The 21,965-nt window shown below is 34.9% G+C and overlaps 1 protein-coding gene across 1 annotated transcript in view; it reads left to right on the top strand.

The window, feature by feature from the left end:
* Positions 1-21,965, top strand: part of LOC149797858 (uncharacterized) — a 338,244-nt gene that overhangs the window by 205,343 nt on the left and 110,936 nt on the right. Inside the window, exon 15 of the mRNA XM_089960811.1 lies at positions 2,874-3,056. Within this exon, the coding sequence (XP_089816937.1) occupies positions 2,874-3,056 (183 nt within the window). The remainder of the gene's footprint in view (positions 1-2,873; positions 3,057-21,965) is intronic.

Here is a 21,965-nt window from a genome sequence, read left to right as displayed (position 1 = left end):
GTTAATGGTTTATATTCAGATCTGAATTTCCAATCATTTTCTCTAGCTGGCTTATCTGAAAAGATAGCTTATTCTCAATCAGACAACATTGCTTTTTTTTCATGCTCATTGTCCCCCCCCATAAGACCTCAAAACACACTTTATGAGTCTAAAAAAAACAACAGTTTGCGAATTAATATGACAGGTATGTTTGAATAACGAATCAAATAAATGCTGTTGCTATTTCAAAACATCAGACACTGGCAGATAATCAGCTGTTCAGTCAGTATTGTGGGACCAATTAGATGCAACTTCATTCATTTGAAATGGTAATTTTGGTCATGTGACTCAAGCATCTGTGGGATTTGTAACGAATATCTTCTCATGTGACTGTTATCATGGTATAACAAATGTCAGATTGCATAAGGATGAAACAGTTTTACATTTTAACCCAAACTGATCAAAACACTGTGAATTAACAAATTCTTTTTTGTAAATGAATGTGTTGTTGAACTATTCATCACATTAGTAACATGACCCCCCACCCCAATTTTTACCAAATGTATTTTGGATTTTACATGTTTTACCTTTATGCTAAGAAGAATGTCACAAATATAGTCCATGCAGTGAAATCAGCCCACTACACTACTAAGATCATGGAAAGTTCCAGTTGCAAAGAGCTCTTCGAGATTACTAACAAGCTAATGTCAAGGAAGAAATCTACACCACTTCCAACTACCTTCTGTCCAGTTGACCTTTCAGACATGTTTGCAAATTTCTTCCGTGACAAAGTACAAACCATTAGAGATAAGCTTGATGCCACAATTTCAATTGGCTCATTGTCACCATACAGTTGGGATACAGAATTTGAGCAGCAACCATTAGCAGCATTTGAACCTGTCTCTATGGATTTCATAAATACAATCCTGATGAAGAGTGCACCAAAGTCATGTGAACTTGATCCAATTCCAACATCATTGCTGCTTGAGTGCTTAGATCCAGTATTGCCTTCACTAACTGATGTGATTAATACCTCTCTTTCATCAGGGGAAGTCTCATCATTTTTCAAAACTGCCATTGTAAAGCTTCTTCTGAAGAAACCAACACTAGACCATAATGATTTAAAGAACTACCGCCCAGTTTCTAATCTCTCATTCATATAAAAAATCTTAGGAAAGGTTGTTCTATCCCAGCTGGTATCTCATCTGAATTCAAACAGTCTTTTTAGAAATGTACAATCTGCATATCGCCCTTGCCGCAGTACTGAAACTACTCTTCCAAAAGTAATTAATGGCATTCTCTTTGCTTTGGATAGCAGAAAGATTACAGTCCTCACCCTCCTTGATTTGTCTGCAGCATTTGACACAATAGACCATGATAATTATTACTTCACCATCTCCAGCATGTATTTGGCATTCATGATACAGCCTTACTGTGGTTCAAGTCCTACTTGGTCAACAGGACACAAATTGTATCTGCAAATGGAATACACTCCAGCCCAGTTGATCTATGTTGTGGTGTTTCACAGAGGTCTGTTCTTGGACCTGTTCTCTTCATTCTGTACACTCAGCCGCTTTCCAGTGTCATAGATGATGATCCAGTGTCTCACCAATTGTATGCTGATGACACCCAAATATACAAATCTAGCCACCCAACTGAAGTTGATGCTACCATCCAAGGTGTAGAGAGATGCATTTCTGATGTGAAATCATGGATGAAATGTAACAAGCTGCAGATGAATGATGATAAAACTGAGGCCATTCTGATTACAACACAAAGATTTTCTCATTCACACCCTTTACCTCAAACAATAAATATCAGCAACACCAACATTAAATTCACACAATCAGTATGAAACCTAGGTGTTACTCTGGGCAGTACTCTCACATTGCACCAACATGTCATGAACATATGCAAGGCTGCTATCTTGAGCTGAGACGCATCAGCTCCATTCGCAAATAGCTTTCAGTTGATGCCATTAAAACACTTGTGTGTTCATTAGTATTTTATGCTCGGATCATACTTAGAGTACCACGATCAGAGCACACCTCCCCGCTGCTCAGACTGTACCCTACACTGGCTATCCATTCGATCCAGAATCAAACACAAAATTTGTTCTCTGTGCTACGTTTTACTGTCGGACTCTAGTCCAATATACCTATCCGACCTCACCCATGTGTACACACCAGCAAGATACTTACGCTCCTCTTCTGACAATCGTATACTCATTATTCCCATAATGAAAACAAAGTCATATGGACAGCATTCTTTTGCATACCAAGGCCCAGCAACGTGGAATGAATTGCCCACTGAACTTAAGACACAAAGGCACAGTGATCCCATTCAAGAAAGCTCTCAAAACTCACTTATTTCGACTGCAAGAACAAACTTAAAGACCTAATAATCCTGAAATATTCTCAGCATGTTTTTTATGTTTTCTAATTTCATGGTGTTTGTGTTTGTAATCATATCATTATATATGTTTTTTTATCTTATATGTGTTGTCTAATGTTGTAAAGCACTTAGAGCTTCTAAAGATTAGGTGCTATATAAAGTCCTCATTATTATTATTATTATTATTATTATTATATTTCGTTTTAAATATTGTTTGCATATTGTTTCCTATTTTTTATTTTTTATTTTTACCTTTCAACTTTTATCATTGATTACTGTACTTAATGTTTATGTCTCTTTGGAAGGTATTACCATCCTTGATTCTTAATCCCAATTCCTAATTTTTGCGTTTTTGAAGCTTCATTTATAATCAGCACCATATAGCCAGAATTGTGCTGACATGCCATTAATCACTACAACTGTTGAAACTTTTCTATTGTTTAATTAAATAAATGAGTGAAGTTTCATTCTGTTTTAACCAATTCTAAATTTCTTTTCAGAGAGTAAAGAATCTGCTAAGGACTCCTAGGTTCTGGGGGTCTGGAATCTCATTCAGTCATGAGCACAGCACTGTCCCTGAGTATGTGATCTGCCAACCAGACAACCATCGTCCTGCTTATGGTCTTGCAATGCTGACGGCCAACCTGTATATTCCAGACATTGCAAATCTAGCTGCTATGGAGGTCAGTCCTTGTACTATACAGTTTGTAACTTTCTGTACATTTTTAATCCTTTCATTTCAAGTAATTACAGGTGAAAATTTTTAATATCATTGATTTATTTACCCATAGTATGGTGGTCCTGAGTCGCCAAGTGGTCTAAAGTGCTCACCATTCTGGATCACTGCCATCTCACCTCTGTCTGTGTGGGTTCAAGTCTCAAGCTCAGCTAACGTGGGTACGTGAGAAAGCCTGTCAGTAGCTTCTCGTGGGTGTGTGGTTCTTCCCAGGGTTTTCCCAGGTTTTTCTCCATCAGTTATATAGGCTGCCATGTATAGCCTATATTGTGCTGAAAAGTGGCATTAAGCCCTACAACAACAACAAAAACAGTTTACTATGCAGAATTCTAATAATTTGAATTTTGTTTCTTTGTGTCAAAAATAGCAATACAAAAGTTAATTATAACTTTTAAGATCAATTATATATGAAAAAATAAAGTGTTTGACAAATGACAGACAGTAATTGAAAGCATGGTACTACTGATGTTGATGTTAACAGCTACATTCAAAGCATGGTACTGCCAGTGTTGAATCGTTAACAGCTACATTCAAAGCTCAGTACTACAAGTGTTAATGTTAACAGCTACTTTCAAAGCATGATACTACTAGTGTTGATGTTAACAGCTACATTCAATGCATGGTACTACAAGTGTTGACGTTAACAGCTACATTCAAAGCATGGTACTACCAGTGTTGATGTTAACAGTTACATTCAAAGCATGGTACTACCAGTGTTGATGTTAACAGCTACATTCAAAGCATGGTACTACTGATGTTGATGTTAACAGCTACATTCAAAGCATGGTACTGCTAGTGTTGATGTTAACAGCTACTTTCAAAGCATGATACTACTAGTGTTGATGTTAACAGCTACATTCAATGCATGGTACTACAAGTGTTGACGTTAACAGCTACATTCAAAGCATGGTACTACCAGTGTTGATGTTAACAGTTACATTCAAAGCATACTGCTAGTGTTGATGTTAACAGCTACATTCAAAGCATGGTACTGCCACTGTTGATTTTAACAGCTACATTCAAAGCTCAGTACTACAAGTGTTGATGTTAGCAGCTACATTCAAAGCATGGTACTACTAGTGTTGATGTTAACAGCTACATTCAAAGCATGGTACTGCTAGTGTTGATGTTAACAGTTACATTCAAAGCATGGTACTGCTAGTGTTGATGTTAACAGCTACATTCAAAGCATGGTACTGCCACTGTTGATTTTAACAGCTACATTCAAAGCTCAGTACTACAAGTGTTGATGTTAACAGCTACATTCAAAGCATGGTACTACTAGTGTTGATGTTAACAGCTACATTCAAAGCATGGTACTGCCAGTGTTGATCATGTTAACAGCTACATTCAAAGCATGATACTACTAGTGTTGATGTTAACAGCTACATTCAAAGCATGATACTATTAGTGTTGATGTTAACAGCTACATTCAAAGCATGGTACTACCAGTGTTGATGTTAACAGCTACATTCAAAGCATGGTACTACCAGTGTTGATGTTAACAGCTAAATTCAAAGCATGGTACTAATAGTGTTGATGTTAACAGCTAAATTCAAAGCATGGTACTACCAGTGTTGATGTTAACAGCTACATTCAAAGCATGGTACTACTAGTGTTGATGTTAACAGCTAAATTCAAAGCATTGTACTGCCAGTGTTGATGTTAACAGCTACATTCAAAGCATGGTACTGCCAGTGTTGATGTTAACAGCTACATTTAAAGCGTGGTACTGCCAGTGTTGATGTTAACAGCTACATTCAAAGCATGGTACTACCAGTGTTGATGTTAACAGTTACATTCAAAGCATGATACTGCTAGTGTTGATGTTAACAACTACATTCAAAGCATGGTACTGCCAGTGTTGATGTTAACAACTACATTTAAAGCATGGTACTACTAGTGTTGATGTTAACAGCTACATTCAAAGCATTGTACTGCCAGTGTTGATGTTAACACCTACATTCAAAGCATTGTACTGCCAGTGTTGATGTTAACAGCTACATTCAAAGCATGGTACTACTAGTGTTGATGTTAACAGCTACATTCAAAGCATGGTACTACTAGTGTTGATGTTAACACCTACATTCAAGGCTCAGTACTGCCAGTGTTGATTTTAACAGGTAATTCAAAGCTCAGTACTGCCAGTGTTGATTTTAACAACTATATTCAAAGCATGGTACTACTAGTGTTGATGTTAACAGCTACATTCAAAGCATGGTACTACTAGTGTTGATGTTAACAGCTACATTCAAAGCATGGTACTGCCAGTGTTGATGTTAACAGCTACATTCAAGGCTCAGTACTGCCAGTGTTGATTTTAACAGCTACTTTCAAAGCATGATACTACTAGTGTTGATGTTAACAGCTACATTCAAAGCATGGTACTACCAGTGTTGATGTTAACAGCTACATTCAAAGCATGGTACTGCCAGTGTTGATGTTAACAGCTACATTCAAGGCTCAGTACTGCCAGTGTTGATTTTAACAGCTACATTCAAAGCATGGTACAGCCAGTGTTGATTTTAACAGCTACATTCAAAGCATGGTATTGCCAGTGTTGATTTTGTTGTTGTTATTGTTATTGTGGGTTTAACGCTATTTTTCAGCACATGATAGGCTATCCATGGCGGCCAGTATCAATGGTGGAGGAAGAACCCGGGAAAACCCCGGGAAGAACCACCGACCCATGAGAAGCTACTGACAAGCTTTCTCACATACCCACATTGGCCGAATTCTAGACTCGAACCCACGCAGACAGAGGTGAGATGGCAGTGATCTGTTACAAACTGAGAGCACTTTAGACCACTCGGCCACTTGGGGCCCCCAGTGTTGATTTTAACAGCTACATTCAAAGCATGGTACTACTAGTGTTGATGTTAACAGCTACATTCAAAGCATGGTACTACTAGTGTTGATGTTAACAGCTACATTCAAAGCATGGTACTACTAGTGTTGATGTTAACAGCTACAGTGAAAATATGGTACTACTAGTGTTGATGTTAACAGCCACAGTCAAAGTATGGTACTAGTATTAACAACCATATTCAAAGCATGGTACTGCAAGTATTGGTATCAAAAGCAACATTCAGAGCAAGAGCCATTGTGGCAAAGTTGTTTATAACTTGCTGGACTCATGACCGAAAGAGTGAAGGTTCAAATCCTACCATGGGAAAGCCTGGGTCAGCTTCCTTGGTTTGTCCTTGGGCAAGGCACTTGACTCAGATTGCTTCAGCACTAATTAACCTACTTTTGTTACTGTGCAGTAAAGCATCAAACCAAAATATGTCAGGTTCATGACACAGTATAAATAGACCTTTATGGTTTTTTTAATTTATCTGCACTGCAGGGCCAATATTACTTAATAACATTAAAAATTGTCTATTTCAAATACAGTGGCATAAAAGGCAGATTATTGATATTTGATGTACTGCATGCACATGGCATTTAATTAAGTCTCTGTACTACATGCTGTGGCTACAAATACAAGGGATTTAATTTGTTTGAAGACTGCTGTTAGAGGTAGAGAGAGGCTGGTATTGAAAGGTATAAATCATGGAGTGGGTCAGTATTAAAATGAATGCTTGGTTGGTGGACATTTTAAGAGCAGCTTACTGATATACAGTACTAATATAAAGGTAGTTATTGTAGTGTTGAAGAAACCTAAAGGGATCAACTTTTGACCTTTACAGTTGCCAAAAGAGGTATGTACATCATGTTTGGGCTACATTTGCATTTTATAATTGAATTGTAATTCTTTCATAAGTTTGTATCATATATGCATGCTTCAAAGTCAAGTCAAGCTGCAAGCAACAAAGACCTGGATATGCCATAGCAAAATGCATGTGCAGATCAGGGTCTGTGTATTTTATTCTACTGATTACTCCTAACAAATCACACATATCCAGATTTGCCAGCATAGTATGCAATGGCAGATCAGGGTCTGTGTATTTTATTCTACTGATTACTCCTAACAAATCACACAGATCCAGATTTGCCAGCATAGTATGCAATGGCAGATCAGGGTCTGTGCAGTTTGCATGTGGACTTGACTTATAAGCGACTATAAATGGTATGTGCTGCCTAGAGTTTACAAATATTTAACATTCTACTTTTCCTCACACAGGGTGTTCCTCCTGAAATTATATCACATTTTCTGGATTTTCTCCAAACCACTATATTCTTTATTCTACTTCTTTCTTGTTTTCAGCAACAAATTACCATGCAGACAATTATTTTACCACACAATTAAATAATTTGTCAATCATCTGTTACAATATATCTAGTTAAAATACACAAGTAGTAGTGTTGTCTGCATCAGGCTTTACAGGTGGAAAATTGTCTGTCTTTTTTCTTCTGAATTATTTCATATAGTATTTAAAAGTGTTTGAATTATGGTCAAAGAATCAATTTGTAACAAATTGTTTGACAGAAAATTTCATAAATAATATTACTAAGCAAGTGAATTTATTAATTTGACAAAGTTAAAAATACTGTTATGTATGTTTATGTAGCATATCATCTACTGTAAACTGTAGGGCTATAAACATGTTGGCAGAGAAGTTTTGTTATTTTATTGGGTCCTGTCTATCTGCTCCATAATGATAATAATAATAATAATAATAATGACTTTATTTAAAGAGGCTGACACAATTAGGCCAATAAATCAGCCCTTCACTCATGATATTGATTTTTGGGTGAGTGCTAATATCACATATTCATTAAAAGCTGCAATTATCTGCATTCAAATTTGGCTGCACACATTGATGTATATTTTATACATTTACTGTTATTTCTCTTGGTTGTGCAGCTGAAGGGTTCTTTATGTGATTTCAACATCCGTATCAATAATCTGAATGTATGTGATTTCAACATCCTTATCAATAATCTGAATGTATGTGGTTTCAAAATCCATATCAATAATCTGAATGTATGTGATTTCAACATCCGTATCAATAATCTGAATGTATGTGATTTCAACATCCTTATCAATAATCTGAATGTATGTGATTTCAACATCCGTATCAATATTCTGAATGTATGTGATTTCAACATCCGTATCAATAATCTGAATGTATGTGGTTTCAAAATCCATATCAGTAATCTGAATGTATGTGATTTCAACATCCGTATCAATAATCTGAATGTATGTGGTTTCAAAATCCATATCAATAATCTAAATGTATGTGATTTCAACATCCTTATCAATAATCTGAATGTATGTGATTTCAACATCCGTATCAATAATCTGAATGTATGTGATTTCAACATCCTTATCAATATTCTGAATGTATGTGATTTCAACATCCGTATCAATAATCTGAATGTATGTGATTTCAACATCCTTATCAATAATCTGAATGTATGTGATTTCAACATCCTTATCAATATTCTCAATGTATGCTTACCACTTCCAACTACCTTCTCTCTAGTTGTCCTTCCGGACATGTTTGCAAATTTCTTCCATGACAAAGTACAAACCATTAGAGATAAGCTTGATCCCACAATTTCAATTGACTCATCGTCACCATACAGTTGGGATACAGAATTTGAGTGGCAACCATTAGCAGCATTTGAAACTGTCTCTATGGATTTTGTACATACAATCCTGATGAAGAGTACACCAAAGTCATGTGAACTTGATCCAATTCCAACATCAATGCTGCTTGAGTGCTTAGATCCAGTATTGCCTTCACTAACTGATCTTATTAATACCTCTCTCTCCTCCAGGGAATTCCCATAATTTTTCAAAACTGCCATTGTAAAGCCTCTGCTGAAGAAACCAACACTAGACCATAACGATTTAAAGAACTACCGCCCAGTTTCTAATCTCCCATTCATATCAAAAATCTTAGAAAAGGTTGTTCTATCCCAGCTTGTATCTCATCTAAATTCAAACAGTCTTTTTAGCAATGTATAATCTGCATATCGCCCTTACCACAGTACTGAAAGTACTCTTCTAAAAGTAATTAATGACATTCTCTCTGCATTGGATAGCGGAAAGATTACAGTCCTCACCCCCTTGATTTGTCTGCAGCATTTGACACAATAGACCATGATATATTACTTCACCATCTCCAGCATGTATTTGGCATTCATGATACAGCCTTACTGTGGTTCAAGTCCTACTTGGTCAACAGGACACAAATTGTATCTGCAAATGGAATACACTCCAACCCAGTTGATTTATGTTGTGGTGTTCCACAGGAGATTGTTCTTGGACCTGTTCTCTTCATTCTGTACACTCAGCCGCTCTCAAGTGTCATAGATGATGATCCAGTGTCTCACCAATTGTATGCTGATGACACCCAAATATACAAATCTTGCCACCCAACTGAAGTTGATGCTACCATCCAAGGTGTAGAGAGATGCATTTCTGATGTGAAATCATGGATGACATGTAACAAGCTGCAGATGAATGATGATAAAACTGAGGCCATTCTGATCACAACACAAAGACTTTCTCATTCACGTCCTTTACCTCAAACAATAAATATCAGCAATGCCAACATTAAATTCACACAATCAGTATGAAACCTAGGTGTTACTCTGGACAGTACTCTCACATTGCACCAACATGTCATGAACATATGCAAGGCAGCATATCTTGAGCCGAGACGCATCAGCTCAATTCGCAAATATCTTTCAGTTGATGCCACTAAAACACTCGTGTGTTCATTAGTACTTTCAAGATTGGACTATTGTAACTCAATTCTGTCTGGTTCATCTCAATATCTACTCCAGAAACTTCAAAAGTTCAAAACACAGCTGCTCGGATCATACTTAGAGTACCACGATCAGAGCACACCTCCCCGCTGCTCTGTACCCTACAATGGCTATCCATTCAATCCAGAATCAAACATAAAATTTGTTCTCTGTGCTACGTTTCACTGTCGGACTCTAGTCCAACATACCTATCCATCTCACCCATGTGTACACACCAGCAAGATATTTACGCTCCTCCTCTGACAATCGTATACTCATTATTCCCACTATGAAAACAAAGTCATATGGACAGCGTTCTTTTGCATACCAAGGCCCAGCAATGTGGAATGAATTGCCCACTGAAAGACACAAAGACGCAGTGATTCCATTCAAGAGGGCTCTCAAAACTTACTTATTTCGACTGCAAGAACAAATTTAAAGACCTATAGTTTCCTACCTGAAATATTCTCGGCATGTTTTTTATTTTTTAATGTTTTTTCTAATTTAATTTTTTTTGTTTTTGTAATAATATTATTATATGTTTTTTATCTTATAGGTGTTGTCTAATGTTGTAAAGTGCTTAGAGCTTCTGAAGATTAGGCACTTTACAAAGTCCTCATTATTATTATTATTACGTGATTTCAACGTCCTTATCAATAATCTGAATGTATGTGATTTCAACATCCTTATCAATAATCTGAATGTATGTGATTTCAACATCCTTATCAATAATCTGAATGTATGTGATTTCAACATCCTTATCAATAATCTGAATGTATGTGATTTCAACATCCTTATCAATAATCTGAATGTATGTGATTTCAACATCCGTATCAATATTCTGAATGTATGTGATTTCAACATCCTTATCAATAATCTGAATGTATGTGATTTCAACATCCGTATCAATATTCTGAATGTATGTGATTTCAACATCCTTATCAATAATCTGAATGTATGTGGTTTCAAAATCCATATCAATAATCTGAATGTATGTGATTTCAACATCCTTATCAATAATCTGAATGTATGTGATTTCAACATCCATATCAATAATCTGAATGTATGTGATTTCAACATCCATATCAATAATCTGAATGTATGTGATTTCAACATCCTTATCAATAATCTGAATGTATGTGATTTCAACATCCTTATCAATAATCTGAATGTATGTGATTTCAACATCCTTATCAATAATCTGAATGTATGTGATTTCAACATCCTTATCAATAATCTGAATGTATGTGATTTCAACATCCGTATCAATAATCTGAATGTATGTGATTTCAACATCCTTATCAATAATCTGAATGTATGTGATTTCAACATCCGTATCAATATTCTGAATGTATGTGATTTCAACATCCTTATCAATAATCTGAATGTATGTGGTTTCAAAATCCATATCAATAATCTGAATGTATGTGATTTCAACATCCGTATCAATAATCTGAATGTATGTGATTTCAACATCCTTATCAATAATCTGAATGTATGTGATTTCAACATCCGTATCAATATTCTGAATGTATGTGATTTCAACATCCGTATCAATAATCTGAATGTATGTGGTTTCAAAATCCATATCAATAATCTGAATGTATGTGATTTCAACATCCGTATCAATAATCTGAATGTATGTGGTTTCAAAATCCATATCAATAATCTGAATGTATGTGGTTTCAAAATCCATATCAATAATCTGAATGTATGTGATTTCAACATCCGTATCAATAATCTGAATGTATGTGGTTTCAAAATCCATATCAATAATCTGAATGTATGTGATTTCAACATCCGTATCAATAATCTGAATGTATGTGATTTCAACATCCTTATCAATAATCTGAATGTATGTGATTTCAACATCCGTATCAATATTCTGAATGTATGTGATTTCAACATCCGTATCAATAATCTGAATGTATGTGGTTTCAAAATCCATATCAATAATCTGAATGTATGTGATTTCAACATCCTTATCAATAATCTGAATGTATGTGATTTCAACATCCTTATCAATAATCTGAATGTATGTGATTTCAACATCCATATCAATAATCTGAATGTATGTGATTTCAACATCCGTATCAATAATCTGAATGTATGTGATTTCAAAATCCATATCAATAATCTGACTATCCTCAGCTACGTTGTTGGATTTTGGATGACCTAAGTGGGACACTTACCTTTATATGGTTTGTTTAAAACTTTCCACATAGAATTCTAATTGCATTTATTTTCTGGAGCTGCTTGTTAGTAATTCTTTTGTATCCAGTTGATCGTTATGGTTACTTTATTTCTGAATGTTTTGTATTGTGCTTGTTGACCAACAGAATTGAAATACAGGTTTTCATGGTAGCTGGAATGCCAGGTGTCAACCAATCAGGTTACAAGTCCAGTTTTACTCTATGTGTTTTCAAAGGTATATGTTTATTAGCCACCTATATAAAATGTTGGGTCTATATATTAAGAGAATCATTCACATCATCAAACATAGATACTATACTCCAAGTAATGTTACTGAGATCTTAGAGAAATTTGCCATCGTCATAATGCTTAAATGACCTATATGTTATGGTTTTATGAGTTTTGGATTTTAAAGCTGTTTTTAAGCTTGATTTTCTGGCAAGGAAAATAGGGAAGTGATGACTGAGACACATGTTTGATTTATTACAGTTTTTGAGTGGTCAATTTCTTATGTTGATTTTTCCCTGGGGAGGAAAATAGGGAAGTGATCACTGAGACATATCCTTGGAATATGTATATTTGTCACATTTTCTTCCATATTTGTATTGCTATGATCTGTTTCAGTTTTTGAGTGGTCAGTTTCTCATGTTGGTTTGTCCATTAATTGGATTAGACAAAACATCTCTATGTAATCGACCAATTTCTTTTAATTTGATTATTCACAAGATCTTTGTTGAAGTCACTGAAAATGTATACTTTGTTTCAGTCATCAGTCATTTTATCTAGTTGCCTTTTAATGCTCATTCCATTCAACCTTCACTGAAGGGGACCAAGATAGACAAATCCCACTAGGAATGGCTTTGTGTTTGTTTGATTTACCTGGATCCATTTTATTTTCTCATTTTCATCTGATTCTAGATCATTTCTCCTTTCAGCTGATATACCATTACTTACATAAATGAGAGCACTCCGCCCCATGAACCTTCTATCATGTATGAATGGTGCACCATAGCAACCATCAATGAACAACAAGTCATTTGCATTATTATCATTCAACTTTGTTTCTGTTAAACCCAAACTATGGATATTATTGACTTTAGATGATAATAATAAATTTTGTAGGTTTATCTTATTCAAACCTTGTATATTTATTATGTGAAGACCTTTTCCTTTAATTCATAATCTAGAATATGCTTACTTCCACCAGGACATTTTTAGTTTCTTGAAGCATGCATGTAGTCTTTGTTTGAACATTTACAAACACATAATATACTTCCACTTTCAACATATCCATCACAGTTGTCAGTTTGAGAGATAAAATGGTTAACTGCGGTCCCACTGGAAACAACATGGGCATAATCACTCAGTAGAGTTCCCAATGTTTGTCTTGAAACAGTAGAGAAATTATGTCTCATCAACAAGGCACTAATAGCCATAAGCTTAGCACCTGTTGCTTGGGTGAAACATTTCACATTGTTTCATATGTATTATGTCCATATTTAAAACAGTCCTGGAATTGAATTTTCATGGTATGTCAGCATGCATTCAAGTCATGCCCAGGCTCAAAGCAATTATCACACTTCTCTAGCTTGTCTGGTTTTCTAAAAGTTCTCTTTTGGTCACTGTCATATCTTTCACTACTGTATTTGCATCTGAGTACATGTTCATTTATTGCATGCAGAAACTGTGAAAATCACTTTTAATTTAAATGGGTTCTGTCCTTAACTATGAAGTGTTCAATCATAAACCCAGGCATCGTAACAGAAAACACATTTTCAATGTCAATCAGTTTGTGGTCCCATTCACTGTATAGGTGCTCAGTTATGGCATTCTGAACATCATTGTCAAACCTTGGAATAACTGTACAAATGAATACCTAACAAGCTGGGAAAAACATTATTCTATTTGTGCAGTCTCAAAGTTGTTATCAACATCATTACCTCCAACACTGATGACAATGTTATAAAATGGAGAAAGGTATGTTTCTCAGATGACATGAAGCATATGACCAGTTCCCATCCCAGATAATGACTTGACTTTGAACCAAGGTTTAAAACCTCTTTCACTGACATTTAATGATCTAGTCACCAATCAACATTTTTTTTCATGGAAATTTCCTGATGTTTTGGTCAGCTTAAGGCAGAGAATCCCAGATACTGGTATTGGAAGAGCCACTTGTTTCATTGTTAATATTAGAATAATGATGCTAACCATTGACAGCATATTTTTTGACTGTGTTATATCCATATTCATGTTATAATGGAGCGTGCTATAATGGAGTCACACTGTACATGTTTCATTGTAATGCTAAGCAATGCTAGGAATAAAATTGATTTGTTGGGGATAAATGGATGGTTAAAGAAACACACAGACAGATACACAGGAAACAAACATGTACATACATAAAGAACAATGAAACAATGGATTAAACTACCTAGTACCTCAAATTAAATATTTCTTTTACAATCAGATGTGTATGAAATTCAGTGCAAAAAAATGTAAACCTATCATATTGTGTTGAATTGTTCCCAGTCACATTTCTTTGCATCAACTCATCATTACTGTAGAGTTTAATCTGCATTATGATAATAATAGCATTTCATTAAATATTGCCCTGCTATTGGTAAAGCTTAGAACCATAAAGTACAATATTGATTTGTATTTAGATTCAACTGCACTAATGAATACTTCTGCAAGACATGGGAACAAAAAGTATTATCACCAGATGGACACAGAGATCACATACTTAAAGTTTGTCTCAAAGGATACATTGGAAATAATGTAGAAGTATTATCACTGAATGGATATCAGAGATCATGTAGTTGAGAACAATTGGTAAATGTGGGCATGATTGGCAAATGAATGAGAAGGAAAATAAACAAGCATTTGCAACCCAATTTTTAAAAAGGTACCTTTGGGATGATGGCATTTTTGATCATATAAAATAGGTATGTAGAATAGATAAGTTACTTTAGGATTCAGACAGTGAAAGCTTTTTCATTCATTCAGTGTTGTAAATTCTGAGGCTTGAAGTAACAGGTTTCATAAAAGTTAAGGAATTATCTGCAGTTTTGAGATGGGAGATAAACTATTACATTTGTTAATGGAAACAATGCAGTAAAAGTTTGAAGATTATTTTTAATTAAATTAGGAGGGCTGCGATGTCATTAAAAAATTCAAGATTTTTTGTTGGGAGGTTATCACATGTGCAATTTTATGTGCCATTTGATCATGATCTACCCTGTTAAAATCATGAGCTGAAAAAAACAGTTGAATTTCCTCCTTATCTATACTGTTTGCATTATACCTTAATCTATGTTGTTTACAAAGGACCATGACCTATACTGTTTCTACTTGATCCTAATCAACAGTTTCCGCTAGACCCTGCTCTGCATTATTTACACTTGACCTTCTTCTGCACTGTTTACACTAGACCCTGTTATGCACTGTTTGCACTAGACCCTGTTATGTACTGTTTACACTAGACCCTGTTATGCACTGTTTACACTAGACCCTGTTATGCACTGTTTGCACTAGACCCTTTTCTGTACTGTTTGCACTAGACCCTGTTCTGACTTGTTTATACTAGACCTTGTTCTGCACTGTTTTTCACTGGACCCTGTTCTGCACTGTATTTCACTAGACCCTGTTCTGCACTTTTTGCATTAGACCTTGTTCTGCACTATTTGCACTAAACCTTGATCTTCACTGTTTTCACTAGACTCTGATCTACACAGTTTTCACTAGAATCTGATCTACACTGTTTTCACTAGAATCTGTCGATCTTCACTGTTTTCACTAGAATCTGATCTTCACTGTTTTCACTAGAATCTGATCTACACTGCTTGCACTATAATCTGATTTAAACTGCAATATAATCTGATCTATACTGTTTTGCTAGCTGGATGTTTGTTGTTTGTAAGCTAATATGGTATATTTATATGGTTCACACTCTTGAAAATTGCTTGAATTTGAAGTCAGCTCCAAAAGATATTGGAAAAGTGCTGGGAAATGCTCAGCTGTCTGTGAAAAAGCTTGAATTTGGAACAAATGCATTATTTTAAAAACATTAATTTACTGACAAGAAAATTAGTGAAGGAAATAAAATACCATTATACTAAGTTAGAAAACCAATCTTCCTGGAATGTTCATTCCATATTGGTTGTTGTGGGTTTAACAACATTTATCACTACATGGTCACTGATGGTGGTCAGTATAAATAGTGGAGGAAAGAACCTGGGATAAACCCCAAAAGAACCACCAGCACATGAGAAGCTACAGGCACCTTTCTCACATACCTACATTGGCTAATCCTGAGACTCTAACCCATGCAAACAGAGTGAGATGGCAGTGTTTGGTAAAGTAAGTGTTTTTGATCACTCACCCACCTGAGGCCCCAATTCCATTTTGGATCATGTTGTGCTTAAAAGTATTGAGCCTTGTTTGGGGTTGTAATAATTGGTGTAAGTGAATTGATGCTGTGTTGAGTGGGCCTTTAAGGCTGATTCTAATCAGATATTGTGTGGGAAACATATTCTCAAATTGGAAGCACTATTCATGCTGTATTTATGACCAAGGCTCGGAAATAAAGAAAGAGCAATGTGTTATGTTTTTTGAAAGAGTTTGGGTCAATTATAGTTGGATCAATTATAGTAGAGATCTTCTAAAGTTATACCGATTGTGGGAACATTACCATCAATTTGCATGCCAATCATGGTAATCAAAATTAAAATGTCAATATGTTATGTTTCTGCCACTAAAATGAGTTTGAAACGATTAGAAAATTCCTTGTGGAATACAGCTTTATGTTTTATTTAGTTTAAATCACTGAAGAAACACTACAGAACTTGTGCCAAGTGCAGAATTTCCAGGAAGACCTGACTGTGCATTTGTCCTTTAGCTTTTACATCCTCATCAGTATAAATATTGACTTGCAGAATCACCTCTGTAGATAGTGAGTAAAAGTGATTTAAGTCTCATGGCAATGTGAAAAGCCTGAAATATCAATAGGAATAGGTTCGGAATATTATTTGCTTCAGCATATAAAGCTCGAGTAGAATCTCCAGCAAACAAAACTTGGCTGGGACCCAAACTAATATAGATAAAAGAAGCTTCAACAGTCATTCCTAAAGCTTGCTCAGGGCTACAGTGTCTTCACATTGGTCTTATTTAACAAATATTTTGGAGTTCTTGTTTAGGAATGAAATACTTTATTTTAAAATGTTAGATATTTTCACTATTCTTAAGTTTGAATGCAGTTAATTAATATATTTGTCCTTCAAAGTTCTTGTAAAGTGTTAGAATATGTTTTGAGCATGATTTACCTACCAGTAATAAAAGAAAAAATAATGTTCACCCACACTTAAACAACTTTCACCCAAATCTACTGTTTCAATAATTATAGCATTTCCTCTCAGTAAGGTAGTCACTGTATCAGGCAGGTTTGGTTAAATGTGTAACACAATCACACTGGAGTCCAGATCTGCAATTACATAATGTCACACATGTGGCAGAAAAGATGGTGCTGATCAGTAGATTTCCAAAATTTGGTTAGGAGTTATTACTTTAAATCAGGAAGAATATAGTGCCTGTATGTTTAGGTATCCCCAGAAAGGCATACAAAACAAAGATAAGAAACTAGCTATATAAGGGGTTTCACGGTTAGTATCTCCCCTTGAAAACACCAGAGGGCATCTCTGTGCAACTCACTTCCGGATAGTTCAATCAATTAAGATGGCAGATGTACATCAAGAAAATGTGACAGACTGCTCACATTATGCAAGCAGGATCGATATCTCACTATCTTAAAAAGAAATTCTATCAATATTTGATCAATTGTTTTTACATCTTTTTTTCCACTAACTTGTGCTGCTCCCAGCTTTCAAATAAATATTCTCTGCCTATTTCAGAACTTCATTATCCTTCCATTACTACCTTATGCTCTAATTTGTATTATTTGATTGTGTGAAAGTGTATCGCTGCGTAAAAAGTTCTTGCAGTTTATCTCGCTTGAAGATTAACGAAAATATATTTATTTTTTACAGCTTCAATCATTGCAGTTAATGAAGGTTAAACGAGAACGAGAAAAAAATTCTAACTTCTTAAGGTTCTTTTATTATTGATTTAGTCTGTTGCTTTTCTGTTAATGTTCATTATATTTTTCATGTAATAACTTGAGTTTTTTAAAAAATGCACAAATGTCAACCACGCTTGAAAAGACAGGCGTACCTACAAGTCTCCTTGATGATTATTTTAATTTTATTTCCTTGAACGGTTGGAAATTTTAGAGTATACAATTTGGAGAAATATCAATATGCATGTATAGGACATTTGTGGTTCTCACCTGTCTGCCTGTCTGTCTGTATATATGTCTGTCTCATTTCATCTGGTGCATGGGTATGTATATCCTCGAATGAATGTGTATTCGCATAAGTATATTACATAAACATATTTCTGGTTAAAAGCAAGTATAAAATGAATAAAATGATGCTAAGATAGAAAGAGTGACTGATAGATAAAGACAACAAATATGAATATTTGTGTGTATCCATTTATTATTGACTTGCAGAGCATGTTCTTACAAGCAGTCTCTTTTTTAAAGCATACTGTTTGCAATTTAACATCCGGTCACATGGACCAATACTGATTTGAAAGGCGAACCAACGTAATAGGACGGAATCTGTGAAATAAGTGATCTTTAAAACTTACATATTTGATGCAAGGAAAGTTAAACAGAATTAAACTAATTTTAAGAAGGCTGTTCTAGATGAATTTGCTGGTGGCAATCAGAGATGTTGTCTAAAGACCCCAGAAAATTTGAGAGTTATTACGTGTCAGCATAAGCAAAGAAAAATCATATGAAACAAAAAAAAACATCATTGGGAATGTTATTTAATTTGAATATTGTACGATATTTACACCCAAGTATGAATAAATATTCCGGCTGCATTAATTACACTCCTTTATCATTATGATAGCTAATGTAATTATTGCTTTGTTAAGTTCCTCTGAATACATTAAAGTACTGTGTTCCATTTAAAAAAAAAAAAAAAAAAAATTTTCTGGTTTAAAATATTCTGCATTACAAATCAGCTGGCATATCGAATTCGTGTTATAATTTTCTTATCGAACTTGTGTTATAACTTTCTTAACTCATGCTATAAACAAACTATTTGCCTTGCGAAAGTAACTGAGAAAGAAGGATATATCAACATATGAAGAATGCAAATTGTTGAGATTGTTTTCGTTAAAGTTATATAACCAAAAATGTGCAATAAATGTTTAAAATCGGAGAGTAAAGTGAAATGTTCTTACAAATGTATCTGAAATTATGGATAATGAATCTATATTATCAGGTATGGACAGTGTATTTAATTTAATTATGTGATATCATTTAAGTATGGAAAGTAAATATTATTTAATTATCTGATATAATGTAAGTATGGACACAGAATCTATTTATCTGATGTAATGTCTATAATTATTCTCCTAGTATGAACAAAAGATGTTTGACATATATAATTTAGTCATTGGTTTCACCATAATGATCTGTAGTATAGCTAAGATTCCTTCCTTTGTTGACTTCGCTAACCAAGTGTAGAACAGTGAACTATCTGGAACTGGAAATTTTGTGTGGGCATGCACATTGGAGCTAAGGGAGGTAATTTTAGGCACTACGATCAGTAACTCCACTGCAACTGTGAAACCCCTTATAGTGCGTGCTAAATTTAGGTATCCCCAGAAAGGCATGCAAAACCAAGATAAGAAACTAGATATATAGTGCTTGGTATGTTTAGGTATCCCCAGAAAGGCATACAATACAAAGATAAGAAAGTAGCTATATAAGATGCTTGCCATGGCATAAAAGTTGCCTCAATTTGGTTGCCTTTTATTATCTTGCATACATCAATGGGCCAGCTGAAAAAGTGTGGGGTGAGAGCTTCATGGAGGGAGCAGTAGCATTAGAAACACTCTTCTATTGAACTAACGGTAAGCATAGTCATATCACTGTTTCAAGGAAAATTGAGTGTCCCACTCAACTTTTTGTTCAAAGTTTTATTTTCTTTAACTTCACTCAGTTTGAGTTTGAATTCTAAGCTCTTTTAGATGGTGAGTACCACTCTGATGGCCAAGTGGTTAGAGCATCCACTTCAGAAGCGAGAGGTCATGGGTTTGAACCCCGGCCATGTCATACAAAAGACTTACAAAAATCATACTAACAGCTGCCTCGCCAAGTGCTCAGCATTAAGAGGTTAGTGTTAGGACTGGTCAGCCTGGTGTCAAGATAGTGTGACTGGGTGGGACATCATGCTACATGTCTGCGGCATGATGCCACAGTGCTAGACATCACTATAAACTGCCACACTGCAGACACAGTGCCTAGATAGAGTCAAGTTTCTCAGGTATTAATGGTATGCATCATGTTACAGTATTCAATCATTCTTTCCAATATCACATACTGTACAAAAGTATTCAAAGTGCCAATTAGACATGTTGTCCATGCACTTCAGCATGATTTATCTGCATTTTGTCAAGCTTTCTCAACAGAGCTTTTATGGGCTGGAGTGAATTGTATGATCAATAATATGGAAAAATTGACCAGAAGAGTACTTTTGTCTTTCAGAATTTAAGTACCATCAAGTATCATTTTTCACAAAGCCAAGAAAATTGATACCAGTGAAAATAAAGGATTAACAGAGGTAAACAGTCTGTAAAATTTCAATTAACGGTGGTAGCCAGTCTGTAAAATTTCAGTCTTATTCACACAAAAATAGTACATTCTGGTTCAGATTGATCAGGGCAGTGTTATGAGTCTATGCTCTCAAAGTAAGTAAAAGAAAAGAGTGAAAGACAACAAGCTTTGTAAAATTTAACAAATATATTTCAATATTAATAATCCAAGAATTACAGACACAGTTCCTAGTAATTTGATGTCCAGAATAAAATTCAGTAAAAATCAAGAAAAATTCTCCAAGCTGAAGTTGATGACATGTCTGTGGTAGCTATTAAAGTGTTGCTGTGTCAACAGTCTTTTGTTGAATCACAGAAATATAATTCTAGGTTTGAATGTACTATAAATTCCAGTGAAAGTCTCTATCCAAGAATTTTATCACAGCACTTTTGTATTTCCAGAGAAAATAATCACTTGAATTCAATAATTTAAAGAAAATAAAATTCAGCCCGTCTGGTCACAACATAATACAACTTGGAAGTGCTAGATGCTAAAGCATGAATGACCAAGTCCTCACAATTACAAGATTATATAGTTCTCTACTTGACCTCAGATCACAATTAGCATTGTCTTAAAAAAAAAATTACCAAATGGAAACTAACCTTCTAGAATGATCTTTACAAAATCAAAACCATAACCTGTAAAATTCACTTTCGAATCTCCCAAACTTTGACCCAAATCAGCATATTTACCTCTTTTATTAATAATAATCCTGATATTAAGCCCATACACAGAGAGAATAATTTAGCTATGAATTAGTTGTTTACAATGAATAAAATTTAAAACAGTCAATCATGTCAAGCAGAAATGAATTCAATTTTGGACAAGGTCAAGTCCAACATACAATGTTACATTGCAATAGCATGTAATGAAATTTTATAAAAAAATTAAACTAACAAACCAAGCAATTAAATTAAATATACATAGCATCAGTGATTTGGCAGTGCCCATACCTGGAACGCATTTAAGCTAAATTCATTAGGGCAATGAATTGGCAGTTCTCATACCTGAAACAAATTTAACTAAATTGATCAGGGCAGTGATTTGGAAGTGCTCTGTCCTGGAACACATTTAGCTCAAATTAATCAAGGTAGTGATTTGGTAGTGCTAATACCAGGAATGCAGTTAACCTGGAACACGTCGAACCCAAATTGATCAAGGCAGTGATTTGGCTGTGATCTATCCTGGAACACATTTAAGTTTGATATCGGGTAAGCCATTTGGTGA

This window comes from Sinohyriopsis cumingii, chromosome 6 (genome assembly GCF_028554795.1).
Source record: "Sinohyriopsis cumingii isolate HCF-2022 chromosome 6, ASM2855479v2, whole genome shotgun sequence".
Lineage (NCBI taxonomy): Eukaryota > Metazoa > Mollusca > Bivalvia > Unionida > Unionidae > Sinohyriopsis > Sinohyriopsis cumingii.
The sequence above is the reverse complement of the archived record's forward strand: the minus strand, read 5'-3'. Positions and strand labels throughout refer to the sequence as shown.